The sequence below is a fragment of the Anomaloglossus baeobatrachus genome, chromosome 4 (assembly GCF_048569485.1).
Source record: "Anomaloglossus baeobatrachus isolate aAnoBae1 chromosome 4, aAnoBae1.hap1, whole genome shotgun sequence".
Lineage (NCBI taxonomy): Eukaryota > Metazoa > Chordata > Amphibia > Anura > Aromobatidae > Anomaloglossus > Anomaloglossus baeobatrachus.
This window is the reverse complement of record NC_134356.1, coordinates 78,154,100-78,174,109: the sequence shown is the minus strand read 5'-3', so window position 1 is coordinate 78,174,109 and position 20,010 is coordinate 78,154,100. Positions and strand designations below refer to the sequence as shown.

The 20,010-nt window shown below is 51.5% G+C and overlaps 1 protein-coding gene across 1 annotated transcript in view; it reads left to right on the top strand.

Moving 5' to 3' along the window:
- IK (IK cytokine) overlaps nucleotides 1-20,010 on the top strand; it is a 142,617-nt gene that overhangs the window by 101,876 nt on the left and 20,731 nt on the right. The window contains exons 15-16 of the mRNA XM_075344433.1: nucleotides 19,461-19,540; nucleotides 19,938-19,995. Coding sequence (XP_075200548.1) covers nucleotides 19,461-19,540; nucleotides 19,938-19,995 — 138 coding nt within the window. The remainder of the gene's footprint in view (nucleotides 1-19,460; nucleotides 19,541-19,937; nucleotides 19,996-20,010) is intronic.

Sequence of the window (20,010 nt, the reverse complement as noted above, 5' to 3'; positions counted from 1 at the left end):
CTCCCTTTTGCTGGGTCCCGGCTGTTCGGAGAACAGCTGGATGAAATTATTAAGGAAGCTACTGGCGGGAAGAGTACTTCCATGCCACAAACCAAAACCAGGAAACCTGCCCAGGGTAGGAATCAGTCGAGGTTTCGCTCCTTTCGTTCCTCCAACTGGTCGTCCTCTAAGCCCTCGGCCTCGTCCACTAACTCAGCCAAGGACCAGAAATACAACTGGCGCCCAAAAGCGCGTCCACAGAAGACCGCAGAAGGTGCTGCCACTAAGGCAGCCTCCTCGTGACTATCTGCCCGCGCCAGCATCGTCCTTAGTCGGTGGCAGGCTCTCCCACTTTGGCGACGCTTGGTTCCAACACGTCTCCGATCAGTGGGTGAGGGATATCATCTCCCACGGCTACAGGATAGAATTCTCTTCCAGCCCGCCAAACAGATTTTTTGTCTCAACTCCCCCCTGCTCCAAGGCCGCCGCCTTCTCACAGGCCGTGGCATCCTTGCAGGCCAACGGAGTAATTGTACCGGTTCCCGCCCGGGAACGGTTCAGAGGTTTATACTCAAATCTCTTCCTAGTCCCCAAAAAGGACGGTACCTTCCAGCCCATTCTGGATCTCAAGCTTCTCAACAAGCATGTTCAGGTGCGGCACTTTCGCAGGGAGTCTCTGCGTTCAGTCATTGCCTCAATGACCCAAGGGGATTTCCTGGCGTCCATCGACATCAGAGATGCCTATCTGCATGTGCCAATTGCAGTTTCACACCAGCGTTGGCTACGTTTTGCAATCGGAGAAGATCATTTCCAATTCGTGGCTCTCCCCTTCGGGTTGGCCACAGCTCCTCGGGTATTCACCAAGGTCATGGCAGCAGTGATTGCGGTCCTGCACCTACAAGGGTTGGCAGTGATTCCTTACCTGGATGACCTTCTAGTCAAGGCTTCATCCAGCGAGCACTGTCAGCGGAGTGTCTCGCTCACTCTCGCCACTCTAGCCCAATTCAGGTGGCTTGTCAATCTTCCCAAATCCACTCTGACTCCGACCCAGAGTCTCACGTACCTAGGGATGCAGTTCGAGACTTTTCCGGCACTTGGGAAGTTGCCCTTAGTCAAACAGCAGTCCCTCCCAACTGGCGGTGCGCTCTCTGCTCAGGCGCCTGATGCAGGTGCTGGGTCAAATGGTGGTGTCAATGGAGGCTGTTCCCTTTGCCCAGTTCCATCTGCGTCCCCTGCAGCTGAACATTCTCCGCTGTTGGGACAAGCGGCCTTCCTCCTTACACAGGTTAGTGGTTCTGTCGCCACAGACCAGGAGCTCTCTTCAGTGGTGGCTTCGGCCCCTCTCCCTGTCCCAGGGGCGCTCCTTCCTGGCCCCGTCCTGGGTGATCCTCACCACGGATGCCAGTCTATCCGGCTGGGGAGCGGTATGTCTCCACCACAGAGCGCAGGGCACTTGGACTCCGTCCGAGTCAGCCCTTTCAATCAATGTGCTGGAAACCAGAGCCGTGCTTCTAGCTCTCCTAGCTTTTCACCACCTGTTGGCGGGCAAGCACATCCGAGTCCAGTCAGACAACACGACAGCGGTTGCCTACATCAATCACGAAGGCGGGACACGCAGCCGCCTGGCAATGTTGGAGGTACAACGCATCCTTCAATGGGCGGAGGACTCCAAGTCCACCATATCCGCAGTCCACATCCCAGGCGTGGAAAACTGGGAGGCAGATTATCTCAGCCACCAAACCGTGGACAGTGGCGAGTGGTCCCTGCACCCGGCAGTGTTTCAGTCAATCTGCCGCAAATGGGGCACTCCGGACGTGGACCTAATGGCATCCCGTCACAACAACAAAGTTCCTGTTTACGTGGCTCGCTCCCACGATCCTCAGGCATTCGCCGCGGACGCTCTGGTTCAAGACTGGTCCCAGTTTCGGCTGTCCTACGTGTTTCCCCCTCTAGCTCTCTTGCCCGGAGTCCTGCGCAAGATCAGAATGTAGGGCCGTCGAGTCATCCTCATTGCACCGGACTGGCCCAGACGAGCTTGGTATCCAGACCTGCTCCATCTGTCCGTAGAGATGCCGTGGCATCTCCCGGACCGTCCAGACCTACTCTCGCAAGGTCCGTTTTTCCGCCTGAATTCTGCGGCTCTCAAATTGACGGCGTGGCTCTTGAGTCCTGGATTTTGACGGCTTCTGGTATTCCTCCTGAAGTCATCTCCACTATGACTCTTGCCCGTAAGTCTTCCTCCGCTAAGATCTATCACAGGACTTGGAGAATTTTCCTGTCCTGGTGTCGCTCTACCAACCATCCTCCTTGGTCATTCTCCTTGCCGACCCTTCTGTCTTTTCTACAGTCCGGTCTGCAGCTAGGACTGTCCCTCAACTCTCTCAAGGGACAAGTCTCAGCTCTGTCAGTGCTGTTCCAGTGGCGTCTCGCTCGGCTGGCTCAGGTCCGAACCTTCATGCAGGGCGCGTCTCACATCATTCCGCCTTACCGACGGCCCTTGGATCCCTGGGACCTTAATTTGGTTCTCACGGTTTTGCAGAAACCCCCCTTTGAGCCTCTTAGGGAAGTTTCTTTGTTTCGTCTTTCACAGAAAGTGGTCTTTTTGGTGGCCATAACTTCCCTCAGGAGAGTCTCTGATTTGGCTGCGCTCTCTTCGGAGTCACCTTTTTTGGTTTTTCATCAAGACAAGGTGGTTCTCCGTCCGACTCCGGACTTTCTTTCTAAGGTGGTCTCTCCTTTCCACCTTAACCAGGACATTACCCTACCTTCCTTTTGTCCGGCTCCTGTTCATCGCTTTGAAAAAGCGCTGCATACTCTGGATCTGGTGCGTGCTCTCCGGATCTATGTGTCTCGCACCGCTGCACTTAGGCGGTGCACTTCTCTTTTTGTGCTAACCACAGGTCGGCGCAAGGGCCTCTCTGCTTCTAAGCCGACCTTAGCCCGTTGGATTAGATCGACCATTTCGGACGCCTACCAGTGTACTCAGGTGCCTCCCCCGCCGGGGATCAAGGCACATTCGACCAGAGCTGTTGGTGCCTCTTGGGCTTTCAGGCACCAGGCTACGGCTCAACAAGTCTGTCAGGCTGCCACTTGGACTAGCCTGCATACCTTTTCGAAGCACTACCAAGTGCATGCTCATGCTTCGGCAGATGCGAGCTTGGGCAGACGCATCCTTCAGGCGGCTGTCGCCCATTTGTGAATTTAGGTTCTGCCTACTTCTTAGTTTTTCTGTTTATTTCCCACCCAGGGACTGCTTTGGAACGTCCCATGGTCTGGGTCTCCCAAAGGAACGATAAAGAAAAAGAGAATTTTGTTTACTTACCGTAAATTCTTTTTCTTATAGTTCCGTATTGGGAGACCCAGCTCCCTCTCTGTTGCCTGTTGGCAGTTTCTTGTTCCGCGTGTTATCACCGGCTGTTGTCGTGGACAGAGTCTCCGGTTTTTCCGGCTCTTGCTCTGTTCTACTTGTGGGTGGCTATTCTCCTTCAGCTTTTGCACTAAACTGGCTGGGTCTGCTCACCAGGGGGTGTATAAGCTCAGAGGGAGGAGCTACACTTTTAAGTGTAGTACTTTGTGTGTCCTCCGGAGGCAGAAGCTAAACACCCATGGTCTGGGTCTCCCAATACGGAACTATAAGAAAAAGAATTTACGGTAAGTAAACAAAATTCTCTTTTTTGTTTTTAGAGGGCGACGGTTTCCTTCGGGGACCAATTTCCCCAAACCATCAACAGGCGGGAACGCGGAGTGTCGCCTCCCCGTACCACTCCTGCGACGCTGGATCCTGGGCTGTTACTCACTGGACGACAGGTCTCATGGCACTGATTTTCCAGAGCCCAGAGCAGATGAAAACTTCCTCAGCCCCTCTTGCAGGCTCTGAGTTAATACACGTTCTGCACCAAGTGTGACCAGACTGCCATCTCCACAGGAGCTGAGGTGAGATCATTCCGATTTTTCCAGAGCAGATGGAAAACTTCCTCAGCCCCTCTTGCTGGCTCTGAGTTGATAAACGCTCCGCACCAGTGTGACCAGGCAGCAGGCATCAGACTGCTATCCCCACAGGAGTTGAGGTGGGATCCTTCCGATTTTTTCCAGAGCAGATTAAAACTTCCTCAGTCCCTCTGGCAAGCTCTGAGTTGATACAAGTTCTGCCAGCAGGCGTCAGACTCTCCACACTGAATTGGAGCAAAGGTCACACTGACTGGAAGCACATGGGCTGTGATTGCAGACTCCTGCATAGCATTCCACCTGTGGCGGGGGGAGGGGGAGAGTCCCCAGGACTCAGTGCACCCGCAGCTGCGGTACACTTAGAGTTTTTTCTGTCCACCATTGTTGTGCAGGGCTGGAGGGGGGAAGGGGAGTCCCTTCCCACCATTTTTTTGTTTATTATATTTTCTCATGCCTTCTTGTCAGAGCTAAGCCCCGTCCCCTTCGACACTCGATAAGAAAGCGCGCGTAACCCTCCTCACACAGGATCTACAGAGCATTGCTCTCTCTTGTTGTGATCAGAGCCTGTGGGCGTCTCTGAGCTGGCTTCCTCCTTCCCAGAACTGGGACGCAGGAGGAGGGGGGGGAGGGGTAATCAGGGTTCTGGGTGAGTTATAGCCTCACTTGCATATTAGCTCTGCAGAGCATTGCTGCCTCATTACAATCAGTTTGTGGCTCATCAGCCAGGGGCTGCAGTCACATGTTTTATGCCCTGCACAACTACAGCAACAACTATAAGACGCTGAGCTACTAGGGGATGATAGCACCTCTTCCTTCTGTGAGTTCGGTGCCCCTGTAGATCACCCCCCCCCCCCCCCGCCACCACCGCAGCAACCGCTGCCAGCCCAGACCCTACGGCTCCCAGTTCCCCGGGATGGGCACAGTTCCCAGAATGCTGGCTATACATCATCGTCCTCACACCCCTCGGGGCCCCTGGACAGAACGCAGCCTTATGACACCTCTATAGAGGGTCCTTCTGATAAGAATCAGCCCTCTGCTTCACCATTTGCAGATCAGAAAAAGGGCATGACCCCCATGGTTCTCCCTCTGGGGTACACAGATGGGGTTCTCCCACATGTTCCGCGGTCTTTGAGGAGCCGGAGGAAGGGGAATGATGTTTGTACCGGGATGATTCCTTGGTTTCATCCTCCCCGAGCGATCAAGCTGCGATTGTACTCCCTTATTGCAGCAATCAACCAAAACTCTGCATGTGGAAGATCTCCCATCTACTACTACTGACCCTGCGGTCTCCTTTAAAAGGGTGAAGAAACCTCAAAAAAAAATGTTTTTTGACGCCGCTTCGGTATCCGTAAACTCATGGAGTCCCGGTACCCCTTTGGCTTAGCTGTCTCTAAGGGCTGGGCTGATCCGGCCTCGGTGGAACCTCACCCGGCTTCCGCATGCCTGAAGGACCACTCCTGTTTTTTACTTGATGGATCCTTCTTCAAGGACCCGACAGACAGACAAGTGGAGCAGCTCGATCGCTCTGCCTCGAGGCCGCGGGTCCCTCTCCCCTTCCGTGTGGGTCGCACAGGCACCAGGACTACCAGTTTCCCTCAGACCCTCACAGATGTGACAGTTCACATTGCTGCAGCAGCAGAGTACCTCATGCAGGCCTCCCTCGGCGCTGCTACCTGCGCAGTTATTGCCGCCTCAAATACCATAGCCATCCCTAAGGCCCTCTGGTTCCGATAATGGAGAGCGGACTTGGTCTCTAAGGCTACATGCGCACGCTGCTTTTTTTCCTGCTTTTTTGCTGCTTTTTTGGCTGCAGTTTTGTTGTTAGAACTTTCTGACATTTGACTTCCCAGCAAAGTCTATGAGAAGTCAGATTTGTCATGCGCACGTTGCAGTTTATTTGTCAGCGTTTTATTTGTCAAAGGTTTGTGACAAATAAAATGCAGCATGTTCATTCTTCCTGCGTTTTTGTCAACATTTGTCACAAAAACGCAGCAAAAACGCAGGGTGTGAAAAACGCACCAAAAATGCACCAAAAATGCACCTAAAATTACATGCGTTTTTTGTGACATTTCCAGGCTCTCTCTGACAAGGTGCAGTTTTGGCTGCAGTTTTGGCAGCAGTTTGTGAACACAAAAAGATGCAGCGTGCGCATGAAGCCTTAGAAGCCTCTCACAGTACTCGTTCCCAGACCGATGGTTTGCCGATCGTCTGACAGGCTCATTTTTTGGTCTGACGCCACGGGAGGAAAAGAGTACCTCCCTCCCCCAACTCTTGCCCAGGATGTTTTTTTACTAGACACGCAGGGCCCGACCTTCTCAGCCCTCCCCGAGTCCATCTCGTCCTGGCAGTCTAGACAAAGACCGAGGAGTCTCGTTGCCCTCCATCTGGGCCGCTGCCTCAGACCACAAATGGGTGGGATACCTTGTGTCTTCCGGTTACCACATTGAATTCTGGACCCGATCCCCTGGTCAGTCTTTTCTCTCAAACCCCCCCCCCCAAAGGCTCCAAAACACCACGAGGACTTCTCCTCAGCGATCCACTCCCTCCCTAGCTATCAGGGACGCGTACCTGCACATACCCATCGCTCCAGCTCACCAAAAGTTCCTCCGCTTCGCGGTTCAGGACTTTTTCTTTTTTTTTTTCATTTGTGTCCCCACCCTCGGCTCTGCCACAGCACCAAGGGTCTTAACTAAGGTCATGGTGGCCGCCATGAGTGCCCTTCACGCCAGGAGAGTGGCTGTTCTGCCTTGCTTGGATGGCCTCCTCATCAACGGCTCAACCAGCATGCAGATCTCTGTGGGCACCCTATCCCGCTGAGGGCGGCTTCTGACTCCAGTCAAATCATCCCCGGTCCCGTCAAAATCCATCACCTCCCTGGGCATGTCCCTGGACACTCTTCGGGGCTTGATATTTTCCCCTCAAGACAAGGCGACCGCTCTACAACAAGCGGTACACTGCCCTCTACGTACTCCTCTCGCTCCATACGATTCAGTATGAGAGTGCTAGGTAGGATAGCGGCGGCTATAGAGGCAGTGCTGCTCGCTTAGCCACACCACCGCCCACTGTAGCTTGCGCTTCTAGCTGCCTGGGACAAGAGCCCCTTTTCCTTGGACGAACTTTTCACCTGACACCTTCAGTCAGGTATGCGCTTTACTGGTGGCTTCAGTCCTCTTCCATATCGAGAAGGAGTTTTTCTCCCCCAAGTGGACTGGCTACGCCTGACCATGGACGCCAGCCTCTTAGTCTGGGGAGCAGCGTACTGGCTCCACACTGCTTCGGGACGTTGGACACCCCAGGAGTCTTCCCTTCCCAGAAATCATCCTGAAAATCAGCGCGATCTTCTCGCGCTCAGGTCATTCCCCCCTTCTGCTAGCAGGTCGTTTGATTCGGGTCCAATTGGACAATGCAACAGCTGTGGCCTATGTCAATCGGCAGGGAGGTACCAGCAGCAAGACAGCTTATCTCGAGGTCCTCAGGATCTTCACCTGGGCCTAATCGACGGGGGTCCGTGTTTTTCAGCGTTACCCATACCGGGAGTAGAGAACTGGGTGGCGGACCTTCTAAGTCGCCAAGGCCTGGCCGCCGGAGAGTGGTTTCTCCACCCAGAAGTGTTCCCACACATCTGCACTCACTGGAGTACACCAGACGTGGATCTAATGGCCTCAAGGTTGAACGCAAAGGTAACCGCGTTCTTAGCCAGGCCACGTGATCCACAGTCCATTGGCGCGGATGCTCTAGTCTCCTGAAGTCGTTTCAGTCTACCTTAAATGTTTTTCGCCTCTGCCCCTGCTGCCGCGAGTAATCAGGAAGATCAAGGCAGAAGGTGTCCTGGTGATACTAATAGCACTGGACTAGCCCAGGTGCGCCTGGTATGCTGAATTAGTACAATTGCTCATGGCGCCTCATAAGCATCCCAGACCTGCTGACCCAAGGGCCCATTTCCCATCAGAACTCCAGAGCCCTGAAGCTGACGGCCTGGCCATTGAGACCTGGACTTTAACAAGAGCGAGATTCTCTCCTGCGGTCATCTCCACCATGTACAGTGCCCGAAAGCCGGCCTTCATCCCGTATTTACCACCGTACGTGGAAAACTTTCCTTTCCCAGTGCAGGGAATCTAATGTCCAACCTATGCCTCTGGCGATCCCCAGAATTCTTGATTTCTTCGTCGCTCCATTGGGAGACCCAGACGATTGGGTGTATAGCACTGCCTCCGGAGGCCACACAAAGCATTACACTAAAAAGTGTAAGGCCCCTCCCCTTCTGGGTATACACCCCCCGTGGGATCACGGGCTGCTCAGTTTTCAAGCTTTGTGCGAAGGAGGTCAGACATCCACGCATAGCTCCACTGTTTTTAGTCAGCAGCAGCTGCTGACTATGTCGGTTGGAAGAAAAGTGGGCCCATATGGGGCCCCCAGCATGCTCCCTTCTCACCCCACTTTTGTCGGGTGTTTGTTAAGGTTGAGGTACCCATTGCGGGTACGGAGGCTGGAGCCCACATGCTGTTTTCCTTCCCCATCCCCCTGAGGGCTCTGAGGGAAGTGGGATCTTACCGGTCTCCAGGCACTGAGACCGGGCTCCATCCACAGACCCAGAGAACCTGCTGGATATGGAGCTGAGTATCGTCAGGGACAGGGCCCTGCTACATTAAGGTACTCTGTGTCCCCGGGCGAGCGCGCACACACACCAACATTGCTGGGAGTGTTTGTGCGCCGGGGGCAACAGCGCGGAGCGCTCGTGCTATTATTCACTGCAGCTTTGCTGAGTGAATTTATGTGTTGGGAACTGCCGCGCCGGCCGCTGCTGAGTGTTTTTTACACTGTGGCGCGGCTGGGACTTGTGGTGCGCCGGGGACTTCCGCGCTGGCCGTGCACAAGTACGGCCGCGCTTATTACTCGAGTCCCCGGCTTTGCGGCCTAGTTTTCGTTTCGTTCCCGCCCCCAGCCCTGCCAGTCAGGGGAGAGGCGGGACGCTGTACAGACAGTCAGCGCCGAGGGCTGGAGTCTGCTTTGCATTCTCCAGCCCCCTCACTGGACACAGTGGGAAGCCAGTTTCCCGCTCTTGTCTGGGGCACGCCCACGGCCCGCCCCTCTTCACAGGACGCCGGCAGCCATTCCTGCACGCAGTCCGAGCTGGGGAACGGAGACAAGCTCTGGGCAACCAGTCACAGGGCTCTGGCGACCACACACCCGCGTTATAGGCGGGCGGTAAGCAGCACCTGAAGTGCTGACCCCACTAAATACCGAAGTGTCCATTTGTATTTTATGCCTGTATGCTATACACTGCACTGTAGGTCGCTATTTTTGGCTAGATGCCCCTCCTAGATGGCGAGATAACAGCAGCAAAAAAGCAAGGGTGCTAAGGCACAGGCTTTCTAGGCTGCTTGTACTGCATGTGCTGAAGTGTTCATTTGTACTTATGCTTGTATGCTATACATTGCACTGTACGGTCGCTATTCTTGGCTATATACTATCCTAGATGGCTGGACAACAGCAGCAAAAAAGCAAGGGTGCCAAGGCACAGGCTTTCTATGCTGCTTGTATTGCATGTGCTGAAGTGTTCATTTGTACTTATGCTTGTATGCTATACATTGCACTATACGGTCGCTACTCTTGGCTATATTCTCCTGGATGGCTGGACAACAGCAGCAAAAAAGCAAGGGTGCCAAGGCGCAGGCTTTCTATGCTGCTTGTATTGCATGTGCTGAAGTGTTCATTTGTACTTATGCTTGTATGCTATACATTGCACTGTACGGTCGCTATTCTTGGCTATAGTCTCCTAGATGGCTAGAATACAGCAGCAAAAATGCAACACAGGCGTTCTATGCTGTTTTTACTGCACGTGATACTGTTCCACCGGCAGGTTACACTGACCCCCATTGTGGGCAATGCTACCCTGTAGCACTGGGTCAGCCGGGGTCTCTACTAGAGGTGGCCAAAGGAACCACCTGTGAACCCTGTCCAGGGACAGGGACGGAGTTGCAGTTTCGGCTGATAGGTTGTCCTGGGATAGAGACTTTGCAGTCCAGACAGGCCATGGGCAATCTTGATTAATGCTCCCGGGCCACCCTCATTTGGAACATAATCAGTGCTCCGGGGGGGGTCTCAGGCATTCCAGGGTGAAGGCTCTGACACGGACACAGTCCCAGACAGCCTAAGCTGGCTCGCTGGGTGCGGCACTTGGCTTCATCACTGGAGGGCTCTCTGTATGATGAGGCAGACGTAGCTGATCAGGGTTTTGATCCTGACACCGCTCTCAATCCGGATACACCGGATGGTGACGCCATAGTGAATGATCTTATAGCGTCCATCAATGGAATGTTGGATATTTCTCCCTCAGCTCCCCCAGTGGAGGAGTCAGCTTCACAGCAGGAGAAATCCCTTTTCAGTATCTCATGCGTATATTGAGTACTTTTCTGGCCACGCTGACTTCAGAGAAGCAGTTCAGAAACACCACGCTTACCAGATAAGCGTTTCTCCAAACGTATTAAGGATACACGTTATCCCTTTCCCCCTGACGGGGTCAAGCGCTAGACCCAGGGTCCAAAGGTGGATCCCCCAACCTCCAGGCTTGCGGCTAGATCCATAGTTGCAGTGGAGATGGGACTTCACTTAAAGATGCCATTGACAGACAGATGGACCTCTGGTTGAAATCTGTCTGTGAAGCTATCAGCGGGTCGGTTGCTCCGGCATTCGCAGCCGTATGGGCACTCTAAGCTTTTCAGCTGGTCTTGCGCAGCTGGTCTTGAGCACATGTACATCTGTGCCGCAGGTGGTGTCCTTAACCTCGCAATGTCTGCATTGCGACTTACCCTATTAATGCTGTCCTGGAGGGACAGTCGAGGTTTCGGTCCTTCCCAGGCTCGGGCAGGTCCCAATTGTCCTCGTCCAAAAGGGCTCAAAAGGCTCAGAGGGGCTCAGATTCCGGTCGGGCTCAATCACGCCCAAGGAAGGCAGCCGGAGGAACCGCTACCGAGGCGGTCTCCTCATGACTTTCAACTCTCTCTCTCCGCATCCGCGGTTGGTGGCAGACTCTCCCGCTTGGCGACATTTAGCTGCCACAGGTCACAGACCGGTGGGTGAGAGACATTGTGTCTCCAGTGTACAGGATGGAGTTCTGTTCTCGTCCTCCGGCTCGATTCTTCAGAACTTTCCCACCCCCCCCCCCCCCCCCGAGAAGGAGTGGTAATCCCTGTTCCTCTTCAGGAACAAGACACGGTTTTTCCTCCAATCTGATTGGGGTGCCAAAAAAGGATGGCTCTTTCCGTTCCGTTCTGGACCTAAAACTGCTCACCAAGCACGTGAAGGCCAGACGGTTCCGGGTGAAACCCTCCGCTCCGTCATTGCCTCAATATCTCAAGGAGATTTCCTAGCATCAATAGACATCTGGATGCTTATCCCCACGTGCCGATTGCTCCAGAGCACCAGCGTTTGCCACGTTTCGTTATTGAAGACGAGTATCTTCAGTTCGTAGCCCTGCCCTTTGGTCTGGCGACAGCCCTACGGGTTTTCACCAAGTTCAAGGCAGCAGTGGGAGCAGTCCGGCACTCTCAGGGTCACTCTGTGATCCTTACTGGGACGATCCACTTGTCAAGGCACCCTCTCAAGAGGCATGCCAACACAGCCTGAACGTGGCGCTGGAGACTCTCCAGAGTTTCGGGTGGATCATCAACTTTTCAAGGTTAAATCGGGCACCGACCCAATCGCGGACATATCGGGGCAGGGAGTTTCACACTCCCTCAGCGAAGTGAAGCTTCCGCTGGACAAGCAGCGTTCACTACAGACGGGGGTGCAGTCTCTCCTTCAAGGCCAGTCACACCCCTTAGGACGCCTCATGCAGAGGCAGTCACTTTCGCGCAGTTTTCATCTGCGTCCACTTCAATAGGACATGCTTTGCCAATGGGTTGGGGAGTCGACGTCCCTAGACAGGAACGTCTCCCTTCTCAGACGGTCAAGGACTCTCTTCAGAGGAGTCCATCCTTCAGATCAATGTTCTGGAAATCTGGGCAGTGTATCTTGCCCTGCAAGCCGTCCAGCAGTGGCTGGAAGGAAAACAGATCCGAATTCAGTCGGACAATTCCACAGCGGTGGCATACATCACCCACCAAGGCGGAACACGCATCGCCAAGCCTACCAGGCGATCCGGCGGATTCTGATGGGGGTGGAAGACAGAGCATCCACCATATCCGCAGTTCACATCCCGGGCGTAGAAAATTGGGAAGCAGACTTCCTCAGTCGCCATGGCATTGACGCAGGGGAATGGCCTCTGCACCCAGAAGGGTGTCAGGAAAGCTGTAGCCGCTGGGGGATGCCGGGCGTCGACCTAATGGCGTCTCGGCACAACAACAAGGTCCCGATTTTCATGGCGCGGTCTCACGAGCAAAGAGCTCTGGCGGCAGGCGCCTTAGATCAGGATTGGTCGCAGTTACAGCTACCCTATGTGTTTCCACCTCTGGCACTGTTGCCCAGAGTGCTACGCAAGCTCCGCTCCGATTGCCGCCGCGCCATCCTCGTCGTCCCAGACTGGCCGAGGAGGTCGTGGTTCCCGGATCTGTGGCGTCTCACGGTCGGCCGACCGTGGGCACTACCAGACCGACCAGACTTACTGTCCCAAGGGCCGTTTTTCCATCGGAATTCTGCGGCCCTGAACCTGACTGTGTGGCCATGGAGTCCTGGATCCTAGCGTCTTCAGGATTATCCCAAGGGGTCGTGGCCACCATGAGACAGGCTAGGAAGTCCACTTCTGCTAAGATCTACCACAGAACGTGGAAGATTTCTTTTTTATCCTGGTGCTCTGCACAAGGAGTATCACCCTGGCCATTCGCGTTCCCTGTCTTTCTTTCCTTCCTGCAATCTGGGTTGGAAAAGGGCTTGTCGCTCGGCTCCCTTAAAGGGCACGTCTCGGCACTATCCGTGTTTTTTTCAGAAGCGTCTAGCACGACTTTCTCAGGTGCGCACGTTCCTGCAGGGGGTTTGTCATATCGTCCCTCCGTAAAAGCGGCCGTTAGATCCGGGGGATCTAAACAAGGTCCTTGTTGCTCTCCAGAAGCCGCCCTTCGAGCCTCTGAGGGATGTTTCACTTTCTCGACTCTCACAGAAAGTGGCCTTTCTGGTAGCGGTCACGTCTCTTCGGAGAGTGTCTGAACTAGCAGCGCTGTCATCCAAGGCTCCCTTCCTGGTGTTCCACCAGGACAAGGTAGTGCTCCGCCCCATTCAGGAGTTTCTCACTAAGGTGGTATCCTCTTTTCATCTTAATCAGGATATCTCCTTGCCTTCCTTTTATCCGCATCCAGTTCATCGGTATGAAAAGGATTTACATTTGTTAGATCTGGTGAGAGCACTCAGAATCTACATTTCCCGCACGGCGCCCCTACGCCGCTCGGATGCACTCTTTGTCCTTGTCGCTGGTAAGCGCAAAGGGTCGCAGGCTTCCAAAGCCACCCTGGCTCGATGGATCAAAGAACCAATTCTTGAAGCCTACCGTGTTGCTGGGCTTCCGGTTCTATCAGGGCTGAAGGCCCACTCAACCAGAGCCGTGGGTGCGTCCTGGGCATTACGACACCAGGCTACGGCTCAACAGGTGTGCCAGGCAGCTACCTGGTCGAGTCTGCACACTTTCACCAAACATTTTCAGGTGCATACCTATGCTTCGGCGGACGCCAGCCTAGGTAGAAGAGTCCTGCAGGCGGCAGTTGCCTCCCCGTAGGGGAGGGCTGTCTTTGCAGCTCTAACATGAGGTATTTCTTTACCCACCCAGGGACAGCTTTTGGACGTCCCAATCGTCTGGGTCTCCCAATGGAGCGACGAAGAAGAAGGGAATTTTGTTACTTACCGTAAATTCCTTTTCTTCTAGCTCCTATTGGGAGACCCAGCACCCGCCCTGTTGTCCTTCGGGATTTTTGGTTGTTTTCGGGTACACATGTTGTTCATGTTGAATGGTTTTCAGTTCTCCGATGTTACTTCGGAGTGAATTTGTTTAAACCAGTTATTGGCTTTCCTCCTTCTTGCTTTAGCACTAAAACTGAGCAGCCCGTGATCCCACGGGGGGTGTATACCCAGAAGGGGAGGGGCCTTACACTTTTTAGTGTAATGCTTTGTGTGGCCTCCGGAGGCAGTGCTATACACCCAATCGTCTGGGTCTCCCAATAGGAGCTAGAAGAAAAGGAATTTACGGTAAGTAACAAAATTCCCTTCTTTTTTTTTTTGCAGTCAGGTTGCAAAAGGGGTTGGCCCTCAGCTCCCTTAAGGGGCAGGTTTTATCTCTCTCAATATTCTATCAATACCGCCTAGCTTGCAATCAAGTCAAGACTTTCCTCAAGGGTGTTTCCCATCTAGTTTCCCTGTATAAACGGTCGCTGGACCCATGGGACCTCAATCTCGTTTTGGACGGTATCCAGAGGTCCCCTTTTGAACCTCTTAAGGAATCTACTCTTGCTCTTCTCTCCTGGAAGGTAACATTCTTAGTGGCGATTACGTCCATCAGACAAGTTTCGGAACTGGCAGCACTCTCTTGACGCGAACCCTTTCTGATCTTTCATCAGGGCAAGGTGGTTCTACGCCCCCTTCCGGATTTTCTTCTGAAGGTTACTTCCCCGTTTCATATGAACGAGGACATTTGTTCTGCCTTCCTTTTGTCCACACCCAGTCCATAGGGTGGAAAGGGCTCTATATTCGCTAGACCTTGCGAGCTCTCTCAGATATTACGTACCCAGGACAGCCCCTTTAGGAACATAGACTCCTTGTTCGTCATTCTTGAAAGGCCTAAGAAAGGAGAGGAAGCTTCATAGGCAACACTGGCTCGCTGGATTCGCTCTGCGATCCAGGAGGTCTACCGCTTGCAACTCAAGCCCATTCCTAGTGGGCTGCGGACTCATTCCACCCGAGCAGTTGGCGCCTCTTGGGCCATTAGGCATCAGGCTTCAGTGGAACAGAGGTGTATATCTGCGACCTGGTCTTGCCTACATGCTGTTTCAAAGCATTACTGAGTCCATACCCAGGCTTCGGCTGAGGCGAACCTAGGTAGGAAAATTCTGCAAACGATAGTGGAGTACCTAGCCAGGAGCGCCTACTGAGATATCTGGGACTGGTTCCTAGTCCTTGGGTTGCTTTGTTTGTTTACCCACCCATGGACTGCTTTAGGACGTCCCATGGTCCTGTGTCCCCCAATGAGGCGTCAGAGAAAAACGGATTTTTGTGTACTCATCGTAAAATGGTTTTCTCTTAGCCATCATTGGGGGACACAGCACCCTCCCTTTTGCCCTGTTGGGCCTTAGCTTTTTTTCTGTCTCAGTACTTTTTTGTTATGAGTATTCACTCATGTTTTTTTGTTACTTCTCCTACTGCTTGTGTACTAAAACTGAAGTAGCCTGGCTGGGCCAGGGGGTGTATACTGCAGGGGAGGAGCTAACATCTTTGCATCTACTTAGTGTCCTCCTATGGATAAGCAGCATAACACCCATGGTCCTGTGTCCCCCATGGTCCTGTGTCCCCTAATGATGGCTAAGAGAAAACTATTTTACGGTACACAAATCTGGTTTTTTTTTAATTTTTTTTTTTTGTGTGCCACAGGATGCGGCCATATAGCAGGATGGGGGTATATAGCAGGATGGAGGTATATAGCAGGATGAGGTCATGTACCAGGATGGGGGTATATACCAGGATGGGGGTATATAGCAGGATGGCAGTATATAGCAGGATGAGGGCATATACCAGGATGGCAGTATATGGCAGGATGGGGGTATATAGCAGGATGAGGGCATACACTAGGATGGCACTATGTAGCAGGATGAGGGCATACACTAGGATGGCACTATGTAGCAGGATGAGGGCTATACCAGGATGACACTATGTAGCAGGATGGGGGCTATACCAGGATGGCACTATGTAGCAGGATGGGGGCTATACCAGGATGAGGGCTATATCAGGATGGCACTGTGTAGCATGATGAGGGCTATACCAGGATGGCACTATGTAGCAGGATGGGGGCTATACCAGGATGAGGGCTATACCAGGCTGGCACTATGTAGCAGGATGAGGGCTATACCAGGATGAGAGATATATACTATATATATATTGTATATATTATATACAAGGCAGGAGGATCATTACCAAGATGGGGTACCTTAGTAGAGCATTTGGGGAGATTACCCCCATAACAGTGTCAGCAGCAAATCCTCGCCCCACAACCATAACCAAGTCATGACCACATTTTTTGCTTAAAATTTTATTTTCCTCCTCTATAAAACCAGGGTGCGTCTTATAGTCCGAAAAATACGGTAGTTATTATTACCAATATTAGTTTTTCCATGTTGTGCAAACCGTGGGTAGCATGAATCGTAAACTGGACACATGAGTGCAGTCAGGTGTATTCTCTAAACCACCCCGGTGTTTCAGAGAAAATGTTTTTAAAGATTTGGCTGGGGCCATAGCTGGAAACCAGACTAGACCAGCGCAGCCCTCAGCCGATTTCTCAGAGCACCGCTGTAGTGGATGGGTCTCTCCCTATATACTTGCTGGGAGGCACCGAATAGCCGATTAGGGACAGAGCATTAGTAATCTTGTCTCCTGCTGGATCCTCAAACTTTGGCTGCAATGTAGGGTAGCATGAATCGCCTGACAAATTACCATTACCTGCAGGTTTTTGCCCTATAAACTAAAGGCAGTGTCATAATGGCCCCAGGAAGCTGATTAAAATGATCCCTCTGGTTGACAAATCTGAGGCTTGATTGCAGAATAATCCTTGTTCAAACCTTCAGAAATTATGTAATTTGTGCACAGTTTTGAGCATCGGGGCAGGACTTTGTGGGTTGGGTCCTGTGTTGATTCCTATTCCTGCCTTGCCTCCTTTTCTTCATTTACATTTCGTGCTACAGCCGCCATTACCACTGTTGGCGGCATGTGTGCATTGCTATTGTGACGTTGTGTTCCATAAAATGGTGCCAGAATCTGCAAGCGCCGCCGCTCATATTCATCTCCACAGTGCCTTCAATAAAATGACGCCGGAGATCACGGTACACATGTGCGCTGAAATTGGTGCCATTTTATTGAAGACCACGTCACAATAGCAGTGTGTGTGCGCTGCCAACAGCGGTAATGGCGGCGGTGCAAATTTTAAATGAAAAGAAGATAAGGCAGAAGGAGGAATCCTCAAAGAGGACCCAACCTACAAAGTTCTGCGCTGATGCTCAAGCCCGTGCACAAATTACGTCATTTCTGAAGGCTTGAACAAGGATTATTCTGCATTAAAGTCGAAGATTTCTCAACTAAAGGTATCATTTTAATCAGCACTCTAGCGCCATTATGGATCTGTCTCTAGGTTATAGGGCAAAAACCTGCTGGGTCTTTCCCTTTAAACCCTTCCTGACTAGGTGATATTCACTCCTCTGCCATCTTTCAGGAGCCATAACGTTTTGGGTTTTTTTTCTTCAGTTTTCCAGTGATGGCCGTAGGAGGGGTGTTTTTTTTTTTTTTTTTTTGTTTTTTGTTTTTTTTTGGCGGGTCAAGTGACCCAATATATTTGATCATGTAAGAAAAAAAAAAGTGTGGTGAAACTGGAAAAAAAAAGCACAATTTTGCAATAGTTTTTATTTTTGCCTTTCCAACGTTCATCAAATGGTAAAAATGACCTGTCAATATGGTAGTTCAGGTCTGTACAATTATTATTTTTTGTGTGCCATGAGACAGTTTTTTTTTGGGGGTAGATATTATTATTATTTATTTTTATTATTATTATGAAATATTATTTTTATTTTTTTGAGCTGTGAAACAATTTATGGGGTAGAAGTTATTTTATTGCTTGTGTGTGTGGCGTGAAATCATTTTTGGGGGTAGATAATAATAATAGTTACCGTATTTTTCGGACCATAAGACGCACTTTTTTTCCCCCAAATGTTGGGGGTGCGTCTTATGGTCTGACTATAGGGCTGCGGCTGGGAATGAGGGTGCTGCGAGTCATCGGGGGCACGAGCAGGCAGCAGCAGCGCCTGCCGTGACCACGTGGGCCCGCTCATTACATATGCACGCTCATCCTCCCGCCCATCTCTCAGCGCTGAAGCCGGCACTGACAGGTGGGCAGGAGGACGAGCGGGGACGCGCGCATAGCAAAGAGCCAGTCCACATGATCACCCCTGGCAATTACAGCCTGGAGTGATCATGTGCGGCTGTATTCACTGCCCCCCGCGCGTCATTACCAGCGCGGGGTGCAGTGAATCAGTACACTCACCCATCCCCGTGAGTGGAGCAGTGGGCAGCACGCGATGTCTTCCTGTCTGTGCCGGTCAGCTGATCTGTGCTGAGCTGGTCAGCTGATCGGCACAGACAGGAAGACATCGCGATGCAGCAGGGGAACGGCTCCACACACGCAGGTCAGTGGTGCAGAGAGGAAGATATGATCGGTGCTGCAGGGAGTGAGGAACAGGTGAGTATAAACGTTTATTTTTTTCTCTGTGCTATAGGATACAGGCCATATACCAGGATGGTATATGAGCACGATGGGGGCATATAGCAGGATGGGAGTATTATGAGCAGGCAGGATGGGGGTATGTGAACAGGATGGGGGGTATATGAACAGGATGGGGGGTATATGAACAGGATGGGGGGTATATGAACAGGATGGGGGGTTATATGAACAGGATGGGGGGTTATATGAACAGGATGGGGGTTATATGAACAGGATGGGGGTTATATGAACAGGATGGGGGTTATACGAACAGGATGGGGGGTATACGAACAGGATGGGGGGTATATGAACAGGATGGGGGGTATATGAACAGGATGGGGGGTATATGAACAGGATGGGGGGTATATGAACAGGATGGGGGGTATATGAACAGGATGGGGGGTATATGAACAGGATGGGGGTATATGAACAGGCAGGATGGGGGTATATGAACAGGATGGGAGTATATGAACAGGATGGGAGTATATGAGCAGGCAGGATGGGGTATATGAACAGGATGGGAGTATATGAACAGGATGGATGGGGGAATATGAGCAGGATGGATGGGGGGGTATATCAATAGGATCGGGGTATATGAACAGGATTGGGGTATATGAACAGGATGGGAGTATATGAGCAGGATGGGGGGAATATGAGCAGGATGCTGGTATAGGAGCAGGATGGGTGTTTATAGCAGGATCATATACAAGGCAGGAGGATCATTACCAGGATGGGGTACCTCAGTAGAGAATTTGGGGACATTACCCCCATAACAGTGTCAGCAGCAGATCCTCGCCCCATAACAGTGTGTCATGACCACATTTTTTGCTTAAAGTTTTATTTTCCCATTTTCCTCCTCTAAAACCAGGGTGCGTCTTATAGTCCGGTGCGTCTTATAGTCCGAAAAATACGGTATATTATTTTTTTTGTGCGCCGTGAGACAATGCTTGGGGGTAATTTTATTTATATATATATATATATATATATATATATATATATATATATATATATATATATATATATATGTATATATATATATATTGCTGTTTTGAATTGTGCAGTTGCCTGTGTTTTGTAGCATTTCTTAACTACTAAAAAAACAATGAAGAAACATGAGGACAAGAAGCAGTTGGGGGATTTCTTTGGCATGTGGAACAGTTATGCTGAATGTTACCCTGCAACGTAAGTGCTACCTGGTTCTATTTGCTTTTTGGAGCCTGCACTCCTCAGTATTGAAATTGCAACACCAAGAGGGAAATGTGAAGAAATTACAGAAGTCACAGGATGGACAGACATGGTAATGATACGAAAAGGAAGATTTTGGGTGTTCACCATAAACTCAGAGCCTTCCTTTGGGGAGATAAATAACTATGGGTGTCTGCTGCTCAGCTCCTCCTCAGCAGGTTATACCCACCAACTGGAATAAAGCTAATTATCTAGTGAGAAAGCAGCAGGAGAATTGGAACAGTTAGAAAACAAGAATCGCAACGATTTCAACCATGTCTTATCTTTTCACTTTCTAATACTGTTCAGGTTAGCTATAAATAGTATGTAATAACTATTTGTTCTGTCTCTGCAGTATGGATGACATGGCCGTTGACAGTGATGAAGAAGTGGATTACAGTAAAATGGACCAGGTAAGTGTCAGTCCA